This window comes from Vicugna pacos, chromosome 10, assembly GCF_048564905.1.
Source record: "Vicugna pacos chromosome 10, VicPac4, whole genome shotgun sequence".
Classification (NCBI taxonomy): domain Eukaryota; kingdom Metazoa; phylum Chordata; class Mammalia; order Artiodactyla; family Camelidae; genus Vicugna; species Vicugna pacos.
Genome location: NC_132996.1, coordinates 41,426,005 through 41,442,317, shown reverse-complemented (window position 1 = coordinate 41,442,317; position 16,313 = coordinate 41,426,005). Strand labels below are relative to the sequence as shown.

The following is a 16,313-nucleotide window of genomic DNA, read 5'->3' as shown; positions in this document are numbered from 1 at the left end:
ACCATAGCCACAAACTTCTACTATGAAAAATCTAAGCAAGATCAATGTAACTTTTCCATTAACACTAATTTGGTCCTTGTTAATAATAACAGTAGCTAACTTCTGAATACCCAGTACGTGCCAGGGCAAGCAACGTGGCAAAGAGACATACGTGCGTATCTTATTCACAGCTTGTTTATCTTACTCATAACCACATGAGGTAGTCATTATTATTTTCATCTTGACAGTGAAACAACTGAGGTTTCAAAGAGGTTAGATATAATTTAACTGAAATTCAAATAACAGGTAAGGGGCAGAGCAAGGACTCAAACTCAAGTATGACTCGAACCTTGTGCTCGCAACCAGAACACTATACTTCTACATTATGTGATAAAATCTAAAAATTTAAACATTTTACATAATAATATTTAAATTTTTTATGAATCAGAAACAATCAACGTTAATCAATTTTAAGAACAGAACGTATCAGTGAGAGAACCATCCAAGAATCACTGCTGAGATTCTAATGTAAGCATGGTGAGTTAAGAGAGTAGATCTTAAATGTTTTCACCACGAAAAAAGAAACAGTAATTATTTCATGTGACACAATTGAGGGGTTAGCTAATGCTCTGGTGGTAATCTTTCTGTAGTATATTAATGTATCAAACCAATACATCCTATATCTTAAATTCATACAATGCTATATGTCAATTATATCTCAGTATAGCTGGGGGGACAAAAAAGAATCACTGAGAAGCCTGCTATTAAAATTATTCTGGAAATTACTCCGAAGTTCCAAATGTAAGGTGCTGTGGTTAAGCACAAAGCTGACAAAATCTAGTTCTGTAAATTATACTTCAAATAAAGGCCCTCTTACTAGGATCTTAAAGTCAATTACTGGTCAATAAACCTTAACCTAACTTAATTCCTCAAAGAGAGGAAATATTTTTAGACAAGAAAATTAAGTTTTAGAGGATAAACTAAATCCACTCTAACTTATTTGTAGCCATTTTGGAATTTACTGATTTTAATTTGAAAAGGTACAAGGGCTAGTGTTGTCAAAAAGAAAAAGATAACTCTTGGTCTTTTTAGCCAAATTGCTATTTGCTAAAGGAAATGTTACTGATAAACTGAGTTTTGTAGAGTCCTCTAGCAATATTATCCTACATGTCAATGATTTCTAATTTTATATTATTAGCATATTTATAGCCATAATTGGAAGGACTGAAAACTATATAAAAATAATTATCATTGATGAAGAGTAAAAAAGATCATTCATAGCTCAAACATGTCTAGCTCAACCCAACTTAAAATCTTACTACTCTGGAATGAATTTTTACTAAAAGACAAGTATCTTGAGTCTGCATTAGAGAGCTATTAAAGATAAAACCAGATAACCACCAAATTTAAAAATAATCTTCAATCAAGCCTTAAAATGCATCTACCTTATGATATCCATTGCCTGGTAAAGTATTTCAGACTGATCAACTCCAAGAACCTTCTTTGCCCCGGCTTTAGCAGCAAACATGGATAGGATTCCAGTTCCGCAACCAACGTCCAACACCACCTGGTGTAATAAACAGATGTTACTGAAAAGGTCTAATACTTTAAATCCTATTCATATATATTATGATGTTTCTGGCTATGAATAGACCACAAAAATTTTAATTTTACCAATCAAATATGGTAATAATTTCGATTTGGGGAAACTGAAGATATCATTATAATGAGTTACTTTAAATTCGTAACAGTGTATTTGGCCATAGTCTGCTGTAATCAGATGCAATAATGTAAATTTAAAGAATGTTTTATATGAAATAAGTAATTTCCATAGACTTCTTAGTAGAAAAGTATCCTATTTTTTATTTCCTTATTGTATGTATGCTCTAATTAAGGCTTAATAATTCTAAATTTTAACAGAAATAAGCTTTCTCAAGTTTGAGTGGCAGGAATTAAGCAGGAGAGCCTGATCCAATACAATTAAAAAATGGTTATAAAGGAATCATGGATGGAGAATACTGTCACATCCCTTCCACTTCCAAACTTAAATATTAAACTCATTTTATTAATATATGTACAATAAAAACAAATTGGCTTCTATAATTCAGTACCTTGAGAATTTAAGTTTTAAAAATAATATTCATCATCTCTGGTAAAAGTAACAAGAAGAGCCAAAGTTTGAGATGTTATTGGGGATAGGTAGGGAGCAATTATTTCTAAATCAAGAACTTCATATGGTTCTTCCCAGAATAATATAGTGAAACCTACTTGGCTCACAGTTAAAAAAACAAAAACAATTACCAAGGAAACGTATTAAGAAAAATACTCAGAGATACACTAGAAATTACTGAAAACTGTAGTGCCTTAAGTCTTTCATTATCAATGGCCTAAAATCCTATACACTTGTCCCAAAATATGAAACTAGTTCAGTGCTTGTCTGTAAGTATTCACTGAGCATTAGTAAGTGCAGGCGCTGAGCATTACCAAGTGCAGGCACTGATCATGGTGACGGAGTACAGCAACAAACAAGACCAAGTGCCTATCCTACTGGTGATTCCAATCTTGTGGGAGAGACAGATAATGAGAGACAAAGAATACAGAATTATGTCAGGTAGTGGTGTTATAAAAAAAAACTAAGCCACCAGAGCAGAGGTCAGAGCAAGGGAGAGAGGATACACTCTTTCAGAATTTTAGGTAGGTCTGCAAATACTTCTCCAATATGTATGAGCAGAGAACTGAATGAAATAAAGCCATGCAAAGATCTGGGGGAAGTGCCTTCTAGCCACGGAGGATATTAAATGCAAGGCACAAGATTCCAGGCAAAGCAAGAAGGCCAACGTAGCTGAGCTGGGTGAGAAGGGTTGCTTGGAGGTGAGATCAAGGTTAAGCAGGAGTCACAGCACATAATGCCCTTGGGCTATATTCTGAGTAACAGGAAGCTACTGTGAGAAAAACAGAATTAGAATTAAGAATCTATTATGTTGTTCAACAATTATTTTTTCACTAGGTAATATATTCACATAGTTTAAACATCAAAAAGTATATTTCTTATTTAACCTTCAAGAAAATTTTCGTGCACATACAATGCAATACTATATATGTTTTTCCTTCCCCTTTTTACACGAATGGAAGCGTATCATACCTACCGTGCTACGTATCACTTTTTTTTGTATTTCACAATATAATTTGGAGATCTTTCCATACTAGTTTAGAGAACTTCTTTCTCTTACGTAGCTGTATAGGATTCCATATTATGGCTGTACCATAATCTACTAATCCATTTCTCTACTGTGGACATTTAGGTAGTTTCTGAAATTTTACTATGACAATCAGTGCTGTAAATAACCTCACATCTAACCCCACTCACACATGAATAACTCTATAGAAGTGTAAGAATAAATCTATTCCTAGAAGTAAAAACATTGAAAATACTGGGTCAGAGAGAATATACGTATTTATAATTCTGCTTGACATAACCAAATTACCTGCCATAGGGCAATTCTACTCATGAAGACTCCAACCAGTAATGTGTAAGTGCCAATTTCCTCACAGGTGAGACTAGCCCATGGAGCATATAATCAGACTTTTGGATTTCTGCCAATCTGGCAAATAGAAAATAATGAAATACTGGTCCTGTTTTAATTTCCATTTTGCATTCCATTGTTTGCATTTTTATTATCATGAGGTTGAGCATTATTCCACATGTTGAAAGAACATCTGCTGTACTTTCTATGTGAACCATCTACTTATATCCTTTCTCCATTTTCCCAATAACTTGTCAGTCCTTTGCTTATCAAATTTTTCTTATCAAATCTTATCAAATAGGAGTTCTTCGTAAGTTTAGACTTCTGTGATATGACTTAAAATATTTTCTCTCAGCATATATTTTTGTCTTTTGATTCTGCTTACATTGATTTTTGTTATATAGAAATTCTTTACTAACAATCAAACTCTTTAATCTTTTATTTTACAGATTCTGGATTTTGGTCCTAATTACAACTAGCCCATATCCTCCCCTATTTCATTCACATATCCTTCTAGTGCATTTATAATTTCATTTATACAGTTTTTTTAAAATCATGGTATACACTAAGAGGTATAGTTCCAACTTCTGTTCAGACAGCAAACCAATTATCCCAACATGTTACTAAACAGTCTGTTTCCTCCACTGATTTGATATGTGACTGCTATGGTCCAAATGTGGCCTCCTGGAATTCTATGCTGAAATCCTAACACCCAAGGTGATGGTATTAGAAACTGGGCTCTCTGGGAGGTGATTAGGTCATGAGGGCAGACCAAAATATACACAGAAATTTTAGTGAATGCTCAAGTACCCTGTCTTAAACCATTCAGGTTGCCATAACAAAAATACCATAAACTGAGTAGTTTATATATACAACAAATTTCTCACAGTTCTGGAAGCCAGAAAGTCTAAGATCAAGGCACAGGCTGACTCTGGCTGCTTTGCAGTTCACAGACATACCTTCTTGCTGTGTCCTCAAATGACAGAGGAGAGGAAGGGATCTCTCTGGAGATGTGTACATACATTGGTCTATTTCTAGATTTTTATTCTGCTCCATTAACCTATATAATTACATGCCAGTAATTATTCTAATTACAGAAGCTGTATAGAATTTTTTCTATCTAGTAAAGCTGGTCTACCTTCACAGCAAAATTGTTTTTAGTGTTTCTGGACAATTTTATATGTTTATTTTCCCATGAGAACAAGAGAATCAGCTTGGCTATGTTTTATTTTTTAAAGTCTTACCATTTCTATGGGGATTGAATTAAAACATAAATTATTCTATGGAACAGACAAAATTTTATTTTGAGTTTTCTTTTCATGGTATAACTTTCAATTTGTTTAAATCATCTGTTATGTTCTTCAGGACTTTTTTTTTTTAATCTTTTTCATGTAAGTCTTGCACATTACTTAAGTTTGTTCCAATGCCTTTTATCTTTTGTACTGTTTACTAGTATAAGTGGAGTCCGTTTCATTACATCTTGAAAATACAATTTACCTGAACTGACTCCAGAAGAGAGAAAAATCTAAACAGCCTAATTAGTTGTCAAAAAGCTACTACTCTGTGTCTCTTATCCTCTGTCGCTCTGAGAAGGATGAGGCCCAGACGGTTTTATAGGAGAATCTGACTGGTCCTGCACATGCAGCCTGTCTGGGTGACTCAGCACATTTTAACATGACCACTTCACACACAAAAAGTTAAAAATTATAAGATGCAACCTATACGACATCATTGCAAACAAAAATGAATTATTTTTTAAAGTCACAAATAAAACATATTGACCGCAACATCTAGAAAATACTGTAATACATAGCATATATATTTGTAGTATGGTTATAGTATATCCAATTGGAATATTATATGGTATAAAATGATAATAAAATATTCCATTAAAATGTTTATGGAAAAGTCAAGCTGGCAGCACTAAAACCATCCAGGGTAGAATCTTTCTGACCCCCAGAGTCCATTGCTAGGAATTTATTTCATTATTTATTCTCACAAATATAAAAATTTGATTTTTAATATTTTAAACTCTTATACACAGCATTATTTTATCACAAAAAATTAAAACATATGAATTAATCTGACATTGGCTTTATGAGCCATTAAAATAATGTTAATAAGAAATTACCTTAGAAAAATTGCTGAGTGATGAAAGCTAAGTACAGAAATACATGTATCATTACTCCAATTAGAGTATGTGCTCTTTTATAAGACTCTCTCTCTCTATACATATGTATTATTCTTATTTAATCCTTTCTGAAGGGACATGAGCTTCAGAGAAAGGAAGTAACAAATCTAGGTTCAAATAGCTGGTAATTTGTAAAGCTAGCACTCAAATACAGGTCAATCTGCTTTCAAAGCCTACCTTTGAATTATATTTTGAATTGTATACTATTTATTACAACCAGCTCAGATTTAGGTAGTTGAGTAAATAAACTAAAACTTGATAGAATCAAAGAAAGTTAGAAATAACAGAATACACTAACATTTTATAAAATGATGAAGGAATATGATTCATTTTCTAAAAAGAAAAAAAAAGAAGAAAGTAAATCAATTTTAACTGTAGATAATAATCAAAAGCATAAAGAAGGCACCTAACTGTGAATTTCTTCAATGAACTACAAATAGAAATTAATTATGAATGAGTGATAACACGATGTGCCACCCAAGTTAAATTAACTCTGAGAAACCATATGGCCTCCACGGGAGCTTTGTGAATTAAAACAATATTAAGAAAGGAATGAAGGAAAGGAAGCAGGAAGGGAGGGATGGAGGGAGAAGGGAAGAAAAGGAGGAAAGAACACATTTTTAGTTACAAGCACCTTTTGAAAAATAAAACTGCCATGCACTAAACAATACAATATAGAAGCTACTGCTGGGATGTAAAATTTATTTGTCTAATGGAGATAAAAGCAAACATAAACAATGGTAATAAAACTTAGAAAAACATATAATTTCATACATTTAAAAAAAGAATTATCTTTAAATAATTTCATGAACATGTTCTGTCATGGCACACAAAAATCATATGACCTATATATGAAAAACAGTGCGGGGGGTAGGGTATAGCTCAAGCAGTAGAGCGCATGCTTAGCAAGCACAAGGTCCTGGGTTCAATTCCCAGCACCTCCTCTAAAAATAAACAAAACCTAATTACCTCCACCCATCCTACCAAAAAAATAAAATAAAATAAAATAAAATAAAATAAGAAAAACAGTGTGAACTAAAATGTCACTTATGAATCTCATTCTAATTACTTAGTCATTCTATTTCAACATAATGGTGTTCAAAGTGTAGTAGCACAGGGTTAAGGGCACTAGACTAGAACTAAAACTCTCAGGTGCGTTTGTTTATTTGTTTGTTTGTTTAATTTTGGTTATGTTTGGATTTTTAGTTGTCTCTTTTAGAGTGAGTCTGTTGGTAATGGGTCTCAAGTTTCCTCATGTGTAACATGGAGATAAATACCAGCCATGCCCACTTATAGGTATATTGTATAGGGACAATCAGACAACATGCCTGAAAGTATTCTATAAATTATCAAATGCTATTTAAATATATGGTAATTATTTCCTAAATCTGCAGCCATAGTATAATAAAGTATCCCGAATCATTTAAAAATGTGAAAGTTCCTAATTATCTAATATTGTTAATTACAGGAAATTATATCCTGAATATGCTTTAAAGGGTTAGAAATTGATACATATGGTATTTTACATTACACTCTACTTTTGAGAAACCACAGTTGCCAAGCAAAACTAATTACACATTGATAAATTAAATGAAAGTATCTTAGGCAAAGCACTAAGGAAAAATAACCCAACTTATTAATAAGCCCTTTTCTGGCTTGGCAGGTTTAATCTCTTCAGTAAAAACAGTAAATGGAATACAAAATAATTAAACATAACAAGTTTTCCATGGTCATGTATTTTGCTCAAAAATGTATATAATACATACAATATTTATATAATATTGCTATAAATAAAAAATTACAGGCAGAAAGTGACTATATATAGATCTATGAACTCAGTAAAATGTGCATTATATCCACAGAAATATTCATATTTATTTAATTTCTCAATAATTAATCTTATGATTACTAATACCTATTTCTTTTCAGTATTTTCTTATGTAATATAAAACAAAAGTCTATTCAGGAGCATACTGAAAAAGAAACTTCCAATTTCTTTTTACTTAACAAATTCTTGTGGCATTTACATCAAAAAGTATCAAATAAAAGATGGCTCAAAGAAAGGAAATGATAATACATAACAAAGTGATAACAACAAAAATAACAGAATTTTAGAAGCAGAAATGTTTAAAAAATTACTTCACAGATGAGGCCCATAGAGACTCACCACTTGCCCAAAATTGTTACCTGGCTGGTTCCTGAGAATCCAGGCAGGACAAGTGATTCCCCAACTAGTACATGCTTAATTTCTACACAACACATTAAGGAAAGAATTAAATAAAAATCTGGGCATGTTCTAACTATAAACATAAAGGAAAACTTTTAATAGTAACAATATCTGCTTCCCTGAAAACAAACTGATTTTTCAGATGGATATTAAATAAACTGCAGCACTTGAGTGCAAATGTAAAAACGATAAAAAAAAATTCTTAGTTTCTGCTGAAATAACATAAAAAAGCATACAAAAAAGCCAAGTTAAAGAACTGATAAAAACCAATGTTTTAAAAATGAAATAATCTATTCACCTAGAGTGCGAATTAGCAGAAGCAGAGAAACACAAATCATCATAAACCTCTCATGATAGGTAATACTTTGGCCAACTCAGCTAAATCACAAGCAAAATAATGCTCTTAGGAAACAGATGTAGAAAATGAAAAGCCAATCTTTATGATATTCCAAACAATATAAAAATCAGGAAAAGAGATTTTTCTGCATATAATAGTTGTCAGTCACTGCTACAATATCATGTGAAGCCCATGAAATAACCGCAGCGAAGTATTTTTTAAAATGGAGGTGGAAGGGGAATTATAAAAACCTGAGTTACCAAGAGACACGTTCTTGAAGTAGAAAGAGTGGGAAAAAATTCAAGCAACAATATATAAGTGGATAATACTCCTGACTAAACGAATGAACTAATTTCCAATAAGGAGGAACAAACTGAAAATCTGAACGTTTAGGTAAGCATGCCAATGTAGACAGGGAAGGAAGGAGAAAGTGAAGAAGGAAAAAATGGAAAAATTCACAAGGGAGGGAAAACAAATGACACAAATTTCAAAATACACACACAGTGAAAGATCACCTTTGAAATAATGTGAGGCACTATTAAGACTAATTATAAAATATAAACAATATCATAAAGGGGTAAATAAACGAGGTTTTAAAAGAAAGCACATGAAAAAAATTCTACCTTACAATATTTGACCCTACTTACCAATAACTTCTCAGTATTATTGATTTTTAACTAACATGAACTAAAATAATAATTAAAAGTGCTTTGGTACGAGATTTATCTTATACATGTGAGATTAACAGGAATCACAATAAATCAAAGATGTGGTTTATGCCAAATTATATGGATAAGCCAAGTTTAACTAAGCTATGCCACTGTAATTAATGAATTGCAATTTAAAAAAGAGTCAGTGTTTCTGTTACCAGTATCTTGTACCACAGAGCAGCATCCTAAAAGCCTTCCATGAAATAAAGGTGGTGTACAGGAAATCAACTACTGTCACAACGATGACTTAGAATTTCTGCCGCCCAAGATGCACGTGAAATGTACAATTCTGTAGCCTATGTACTCACCTTGTCTTTGAAGATATGTGGATTCTGGTATATAAAATCGCGGTAACTTTCTGTTCGTACTTTGTCCTAGGGTAGAGAGAGGAATACATCGTGTTTACAGGATAGTCTAAACAAATAAAAATTTTTAAGGACGAGATTTGTTCATTTATCACACACTGCTAGCTTCCATAGCTGCTTTTCGCCTAGAAAACCAAGCTTAATCTTCTTCTCCTAAAAGAAAATAATAAATAATAGAAATAGCAACAACACACAAAGAAAACATTCAAGAACATCACAAAGTCAAAGGAGATCTAAAATCTTAAAAATGGACATATTTTCATCTTGACATGAATTATCATGATAAAACTTCAAGTGATAATTAAAGCTAACAGAAGATGAATGTTATGTTTTGCTCCTTTAAACGAGGCCTGGAATCTATAGTCTATTCCCTGTAGTAAAACTATGCTAAAATATGGGAGAAAAACACCAACAGTTAGATGCAAAACTTTTAGTTCCATACGAAAAATGAAGCTAAACTAAGTATAGTTTTCTAAGAAAGTCACTGGTCAGCATCTATCTGATTTATAATCCTGTTTTGTTTCTAGAAAAGTCTGTAGTAGGAAATGATGCTTTAAGGCCTTTAAGTCTTAAAGTAAATCACCTGAGCCCTGCGGCCCTCACTATGAGACTTCTCTGCTCGGGAGTCTTACATGACCTGTGACCAACGCAGACCCTGAATGCTAACATTTATGTTGGTTTATGAACAGAGCTGATTTCCTTTTAAACTACCTCCGCTGAGACACATACTGACAGCAGATTAAGACGCAAGGGGCCTTGCTGCCAAGTGAGTAAAACAAGTATGATAAAAATATCTCAGACTGGGAATTCTAGTTTTGGGTTTCACACTAGGTGAAAACAAAGCAGTTACACCAAATACTACAATATAAAACTATTTTACTCCCAACCGTTGTCTTTGATCATGTGAGCAAGCTCAATGATAAATTTTCCTTCCTTATAAAAACAAAACAAAACAACCAACCAAACTTTATACAACACATATCCCCTGCCCAAAACATTTTCATGCCAATATTGGGATTAAAAAAAAAACATACAAAGGAGGTCTTAAATTAAAAGGCAAGTTGTTTTACTTAATTACTGGATCCAAAGAAGGGGGATTCCATAATTAAGCCCACATTTTCTAATGGAATTATTTCTAACTGTTCTACAAACAAAATTTTAACTCAGGTTTATTAAATCTTCCCCTGAATTCTTACTTTAAGAATTACTTTGAGAATCTAATGTTTAAATGAATTTATACATATTATTTTATCTTATTTTACAACTTCTTTTTTAAACATATCGTTTCATACATTTTTACTATTTTTATAGTCTTCTTATACTATAACCAGTGACTTTTGCTGACACAACAAAACCTACAAAGAGTGTACATCAGTCAAGAAGGCAGCCACTTGGAAAGCTCTCACCAATCACATTGCCTCCCCACTGCTCTAACTTGATCACTAGTGTCCCAACTCCTGTCCTAAGTCCATGCACTGCTGCTCAGCTCAACTACAATTCTTCATCTGGGCTATTTCTAAATATCCATCTGTTTTTACTCATCCACTCACCTGGTGCAATGAAACCTAAAATATATTAAACACAGTGCCTTGGACATAGCAGAGCTTCGACTTAATAAATGAATCTTTGAAAGGAAAATTCACTAAACATGAAAATCCAAGCAAATCAAAGACTGGCTCAAAAATCATTTCTAAAAATTTATTCCAACAGAAGATTAATCTTCCATATAAAATAAGGTAATAAACAGAAATAAAATTATCCTTTGCACCAACCTATTAAAACTAAGAAACTCAGAAGAGTAAAATTAGAGGTCCAATATTAAGAAGCAAGATAATCTTTTAAGGCTAGTCCAGTATAACAGGATTACTCCTACAAATATAAAAAAATTTTAAGTATGAAACTAAAGACAACAGAAAAGTTACATACTACAAATTTTACCTATTTAAGTAACAGTATGTTTTAAATGTATAGGCTCATGGAGGCAAACAGAATGCATGAGTGGCTGCAGATACAATGAGGAAAATGTAGCAAAGAAAAATTATTTAATGGTGTTTTAATCTGTGATAATTGTTCACCAAAATGAATAATGTTTTTCTTGGGGGAAAAAAAATGGTGATCTCAGATTTATAACATTAGCAACAATGACTCTTCTTCAGAAATATATACTGGATTTTCAATACAGCCAAAATATTATCTGACATACATCTCAAAAATGTTCTCCTAGGGCAGTCTACCCAAGCAATAGAAATAAAAGCAAGAATAAACAAATGGGACCTAATTAAACTTACAAGTTTCTGCACAGCAAAGGAAACCATAAGTAGAACAAAACGACAACCTATGGAATGGGAGAAAATTTTTGCAAATGAAACCAACAAAGGCTTGATCTCCAGAATATATAAGCAGCTCATATGACTTAATAAGAAAAAAACAAACAACCCAATCCAATAATGGACAGAAGATCTAAACAAGTAATTCTCTAAGGAAGACATACAAATGATCAATAGGCACATGAAAAAATGCTCAATATCAGAGAAATGCAAATCAAAACTACAATGAGGTGTCACCTCACACCAGTCAGAATGGCCATCATTCAAAAGTCCACAAATGAAAAATGCTGGAGAGACTGTGGAGAAAAGGGAACCCTCCTATGATGCTGGTGGGAATGAAGTTTGGTGCAGCCACTGTGGAAAACAGTATGGAGATTCCTCAAAAGATTAGGAATAGACTTACCATATGACCCAGTAATCCAACTCCTGGGCATATATCCAGAAGGGACCCTACTTCAAAATGACACCTGCACCCCAATGTTCATAGCAGCACTATTTACAATAGCCAAGATATGGAAACAGCCTAAATGTCCATCAACAGATGACTGGATAAAGAAGATGTGGTATATTTATACAATGGAATACTATTCAGCCATAAAAATGACAACATAACGCCATTTGCATAACGCCATTTGGATGTCCCTGGAGAATGTCATTCTAAGTGAAGAAAGACAAAGAGAGAAAAATACCATATGAGATCACTCATATGTGGAATCTGAAAAAAAAAAAAAGATAATAAATATAAAACAGAAACAGATTCATAGACACAGAATACAAACTTGTGGTTGCCAAGGGGGTAGGGAGTGGGAAGGGACAGACTGGGAGTTCAAAATTTGTAGATACTGACAGGTATGTGCAGAATAGATAAGTAAGATTACACTGTATAGCACAGGGAAGTGTGTACAAGATCTTGTGGTAGCTCACAGTGAAAAAAATGTGACAACGAATTTAAGTATGTTCATGTATAATTGAAAAATTGTGCTCTACACTGGAATTTGACACAACATTGTAAAATGACTATAACTCAATAAAAAAATGTTAAAAAAGAAAAGAAAGAAAGATATACTGGATTTTCAAAGGATTTTGAAAGCTCAAGTATTCTATCCCCCTACCAACTGTATCTCTGGAATTCAAAAAAGTTATCTTCACTGTGACTCCAGAAAATAAGACTACAAACTACCTTTATTTATAATTATAACCACAACATATGTCAAAATAGTGTCATTAAAATAATAAAAAAATTCAAACAATATTTCTATAAAAGCAAGGTCAATTCTAGGCATAAAAATAAGTCCTGTATATAGGACTTCTCAATTTTAAATCATTTATAAGGATCAGACGAGACTGGCAGTAGCACAACCTTGAACCAATTATATGTGTTAAGAATTGTTATAAGAAACAAAAAAATATTGCTTGATATAAGGCACATTTCATATTCATCCACAGTATGTAACCTAGTGAAATATAAAATGGACAGGCAGTTCCTTTTGAATGAAATATATCCATATCTCCTATAAACACTTAATCATGTCATCTCCAAGGAGAAGTGACGCCATTGCACAGGCATGGAAAATTATATTAATAAAGGTTGAGTTAACTCTCTAAGTGAAAAGACAGCACTGGAAACTTCAAGCTGGAACTTCTTAAACATGTAAGTACATCAAAAGAACTTAAAGATATGTGAGCAGATGTGAAGATCCCTTAGTTACTAATATAAACCTATAAGGGTGCAGGACAGAGATTTGGAAATAAGCCCAAACTGGATTTCTCTGGATGATTGTACTGAGAACACTTGCATGTACTGTCTACCAGGAGTCTCAGTAACCCTATCTGCCTGAAAAACCCAACACAACGTCCATATCAAAAGCATTACAGGTTCGTGGCACTTAAACTGATAGGGTGCTTAAAATGGCAAACATGGACTTAGATTAACTCCTTTGAAGAAAATATTCCAGACACAATAAAATTAGTTTTAAAAAAGAAAATGCAGTATATTAATTTCTTTTAAACAAATTCACTCTGAACTTAAAATAATTTATTACTTATAACTGTTATTTGTAATGCTACGCCATTCCCCAAGTGACAACTAGTACAACTGTGACACGTCATTAGTAAAGAAATGACATGACATTGTGAAAGACCCCAAGTAATTACAACTACTATGAGTCAGCAAACCTCCACTCTGTGGTCCTGCAAAGCTGACTCGACAAAATATACACATGTTATTAAATAGCCTTGGTTATTTTAAATGCATATGTTTCAGGGAACATAGTCCCCAGGCTTCCATAAAATAAAACAATCTTTTGAGGAGGGATTCAGAAAGGAATTTTTTGTTTCTTGGTTTTAAGAAAAAAAAAAAGAAAGGTAAAATTTCTAAAATTTTCAATAATTTTTACACTTCAACATTTGTTTTACTCTAGCTAGCTATTTTAAGTTTTACTGAATTAAAGTCACATTTTGCTATTGTATAATCTATAATACAATGTGATAAAATGTATATATTATACCAGGTACAGCTAGAAATCTACTTATAGTTTATATGAACATCACCATTATAAAAATTTAAACTAACCAAATTCAAATATCTGATTTGACTGATTTAGGAAATTCTTCTATATGTCAAGCATTTCAAATGCAAAACAGTTATGCCATAACAACTATGAGATTTATAATTAATTTTGTACCAAAGAATTATTATTCATCCAAACTATAGTATCTCTAATTAAAACACTAAAATGAATCATTGTCTTCATACATTAACAAACATGTAATTTATTTGTTCCTACTTAAAAGTTCCTTTCAGAAGACGAAAACTGTCAGTTTTTTTCCAGTGTCCTATTTCAAGCGAAAATAATCTCAAAATAAAGATTAATAATAATCTTAGATAGAATTTACATTGACTTTGATGCGTCTATCATCTTTTGAACGCAAGATGAGCTATCAAACACCAAAGAGATTTAAAAAGCAGTTCTCAAAAAAACCAAAAACAAACCCCCTCCCCAAAAAGCAGTTCTCCCACAATGTATGTATGAAGAGCTTGTTTTACTTCACTTTTCCTTTATATGGACTGTGCATTTGTGCTCTTTTCTAACCTTCAGCATCTCTTCGTGTATCCCATAATGCCCGTAAGAGCTGAAGTAAACACCATCCTCATCCTCCTGGAGGTCTGCAACGGTAGCCGTAGATGACGAGCAGGTTCTGACATCTGCGTTCATCACAAAATCCTGAGCAAATTGTCTGTAATCAATTTGAAATACACCCTTGAGACAAGTTTATTAGACCATGAAAAAAGGAAAGGCTAGAGGCGGAGGATGAGGCAGGGGGAGGGAGTGGAGTGTGGAGTGTGATGGGCCTTCAGTCACATTCTACCTTAAGCTCCCTCTGCTGGAGCTTAAACAATGGCATGTTCAAATCCAGTAGTAAGCATTCATTCTGCACACCACAAAAACACTGCCACCTGCCACCTGCAGATTATGGGTGTTTACATCCCCCAACGGAACAAAAGAAGTACACTATCTTTATTCAACTTTATCATTCCTACTATTCCAAAATCATTTTTTAGCAGCTGAATCAATGTAGTATATTCCAATGCTTTTAAATATTCTTCAAAACCATATTATCCCATGGAAGGGTTATAGGCAGAAAGTATATCCAAATTGGTAATTATTTGCACACACCAACACCATCCACTTATGCTCTAAATATCAGTTCCCTCTTGATCACAACACATCAAGCAACTATAGGGTATCCATGGGGGAGAAGTGTAAAGAGGCAGGCAGTAGTAGAGTTGTTGGTTACTAGGATAAAATCTCAGAAAAGGGGAACAGAAACTACCATCAGCTATACTGTTTTTCCCTGCTGGACATTCTGGCAAACTATCACATGGGTACTCAGGCAACAGCAACCAACTTACAAATCTAACAGGTTCAGCTACGTACTTGGCAGTAACGCAGAACCTCAGACCCTACCTATTCCACACCTCCCGAATCAGAATCTATAGTTTAACAAGATACCCAGGTGATTTGTATGCACATTAAATTCCGACAGGTACTAAGCCAGTAGAATACTGGAGAAAACCATCCTACGGATCTGGTTTTCTGATTACACACTACATCATAATTATACCTCAGATCTTTAAAAACAAAAATTTTAACCCTGTATTTTTCCCAGGCCTAAAAAATATTAATTCCTATGCTTTAAAAGCCTAGGAGAGGAAAAGTAAAATGGAGACATCTATTAGAAATAAGGTAATTCACACCAGATACACATTGTAATTGACTGTACTTCAATAAAATAAAAAATTTAAAAAAATTTTTAATAAAAAAAAGAAATAAAGTAATTCAAAGGAAGGTAATATCAAGGAACAAAAAACATTCAGGAGGAAAAGACTCTCCAGGAAAACTACCATCACTACGAAAGTAATTATAAAGAAATATATGAGATTAGGTAAAACTACAGAAATTTACGTTAATCAACTACACCCACAATATATAAAAATACTGCATATCTTAATATTACTAAACTTAAACATCCACACTGTGCTCTCCAGTAAATGAAATGTATCACCTTTTTATGAAATATCTAGTATATGAAACATTCTACCTTTTTATGAATTGTATTATTTGGGGGATCTAAAAAATTAATTTCCTATAA

At 32.9% G+C, this 16,313-nt stretch overlaps 1 protein-coding gene across 1 annotated transcript in view; it reads right to left on the bottom strand.

Annotated features, from left to right (window-relative positions):
* Positions 1-16,313, bottom strand: part of PRMT3 (protein arginine methyltransferase 3) — a 115,254-nt gene that overhangs the window by 89,787 nt on the left and 9,154 nt on the right. Inside the window, exons 7-9 of the mRNA XM_072969667.1 lie at positions 14,753-14,897; positions 9,277-9,342; positions 1,425-1,546 (exon numbers count right to left, since the gene is read on the bottom strand). Coding sequence (XP_072825768.1) covers positions 1,425-1,546; positions 9,277-9,342; positions 14,753-14,897 — 333 coding nt within the window. The remainder of the gene's footprint in view (positions 1-1,424; positions 1,547-9,276; positions 9,343-14,752; positions 14,898-16,313) is intronic.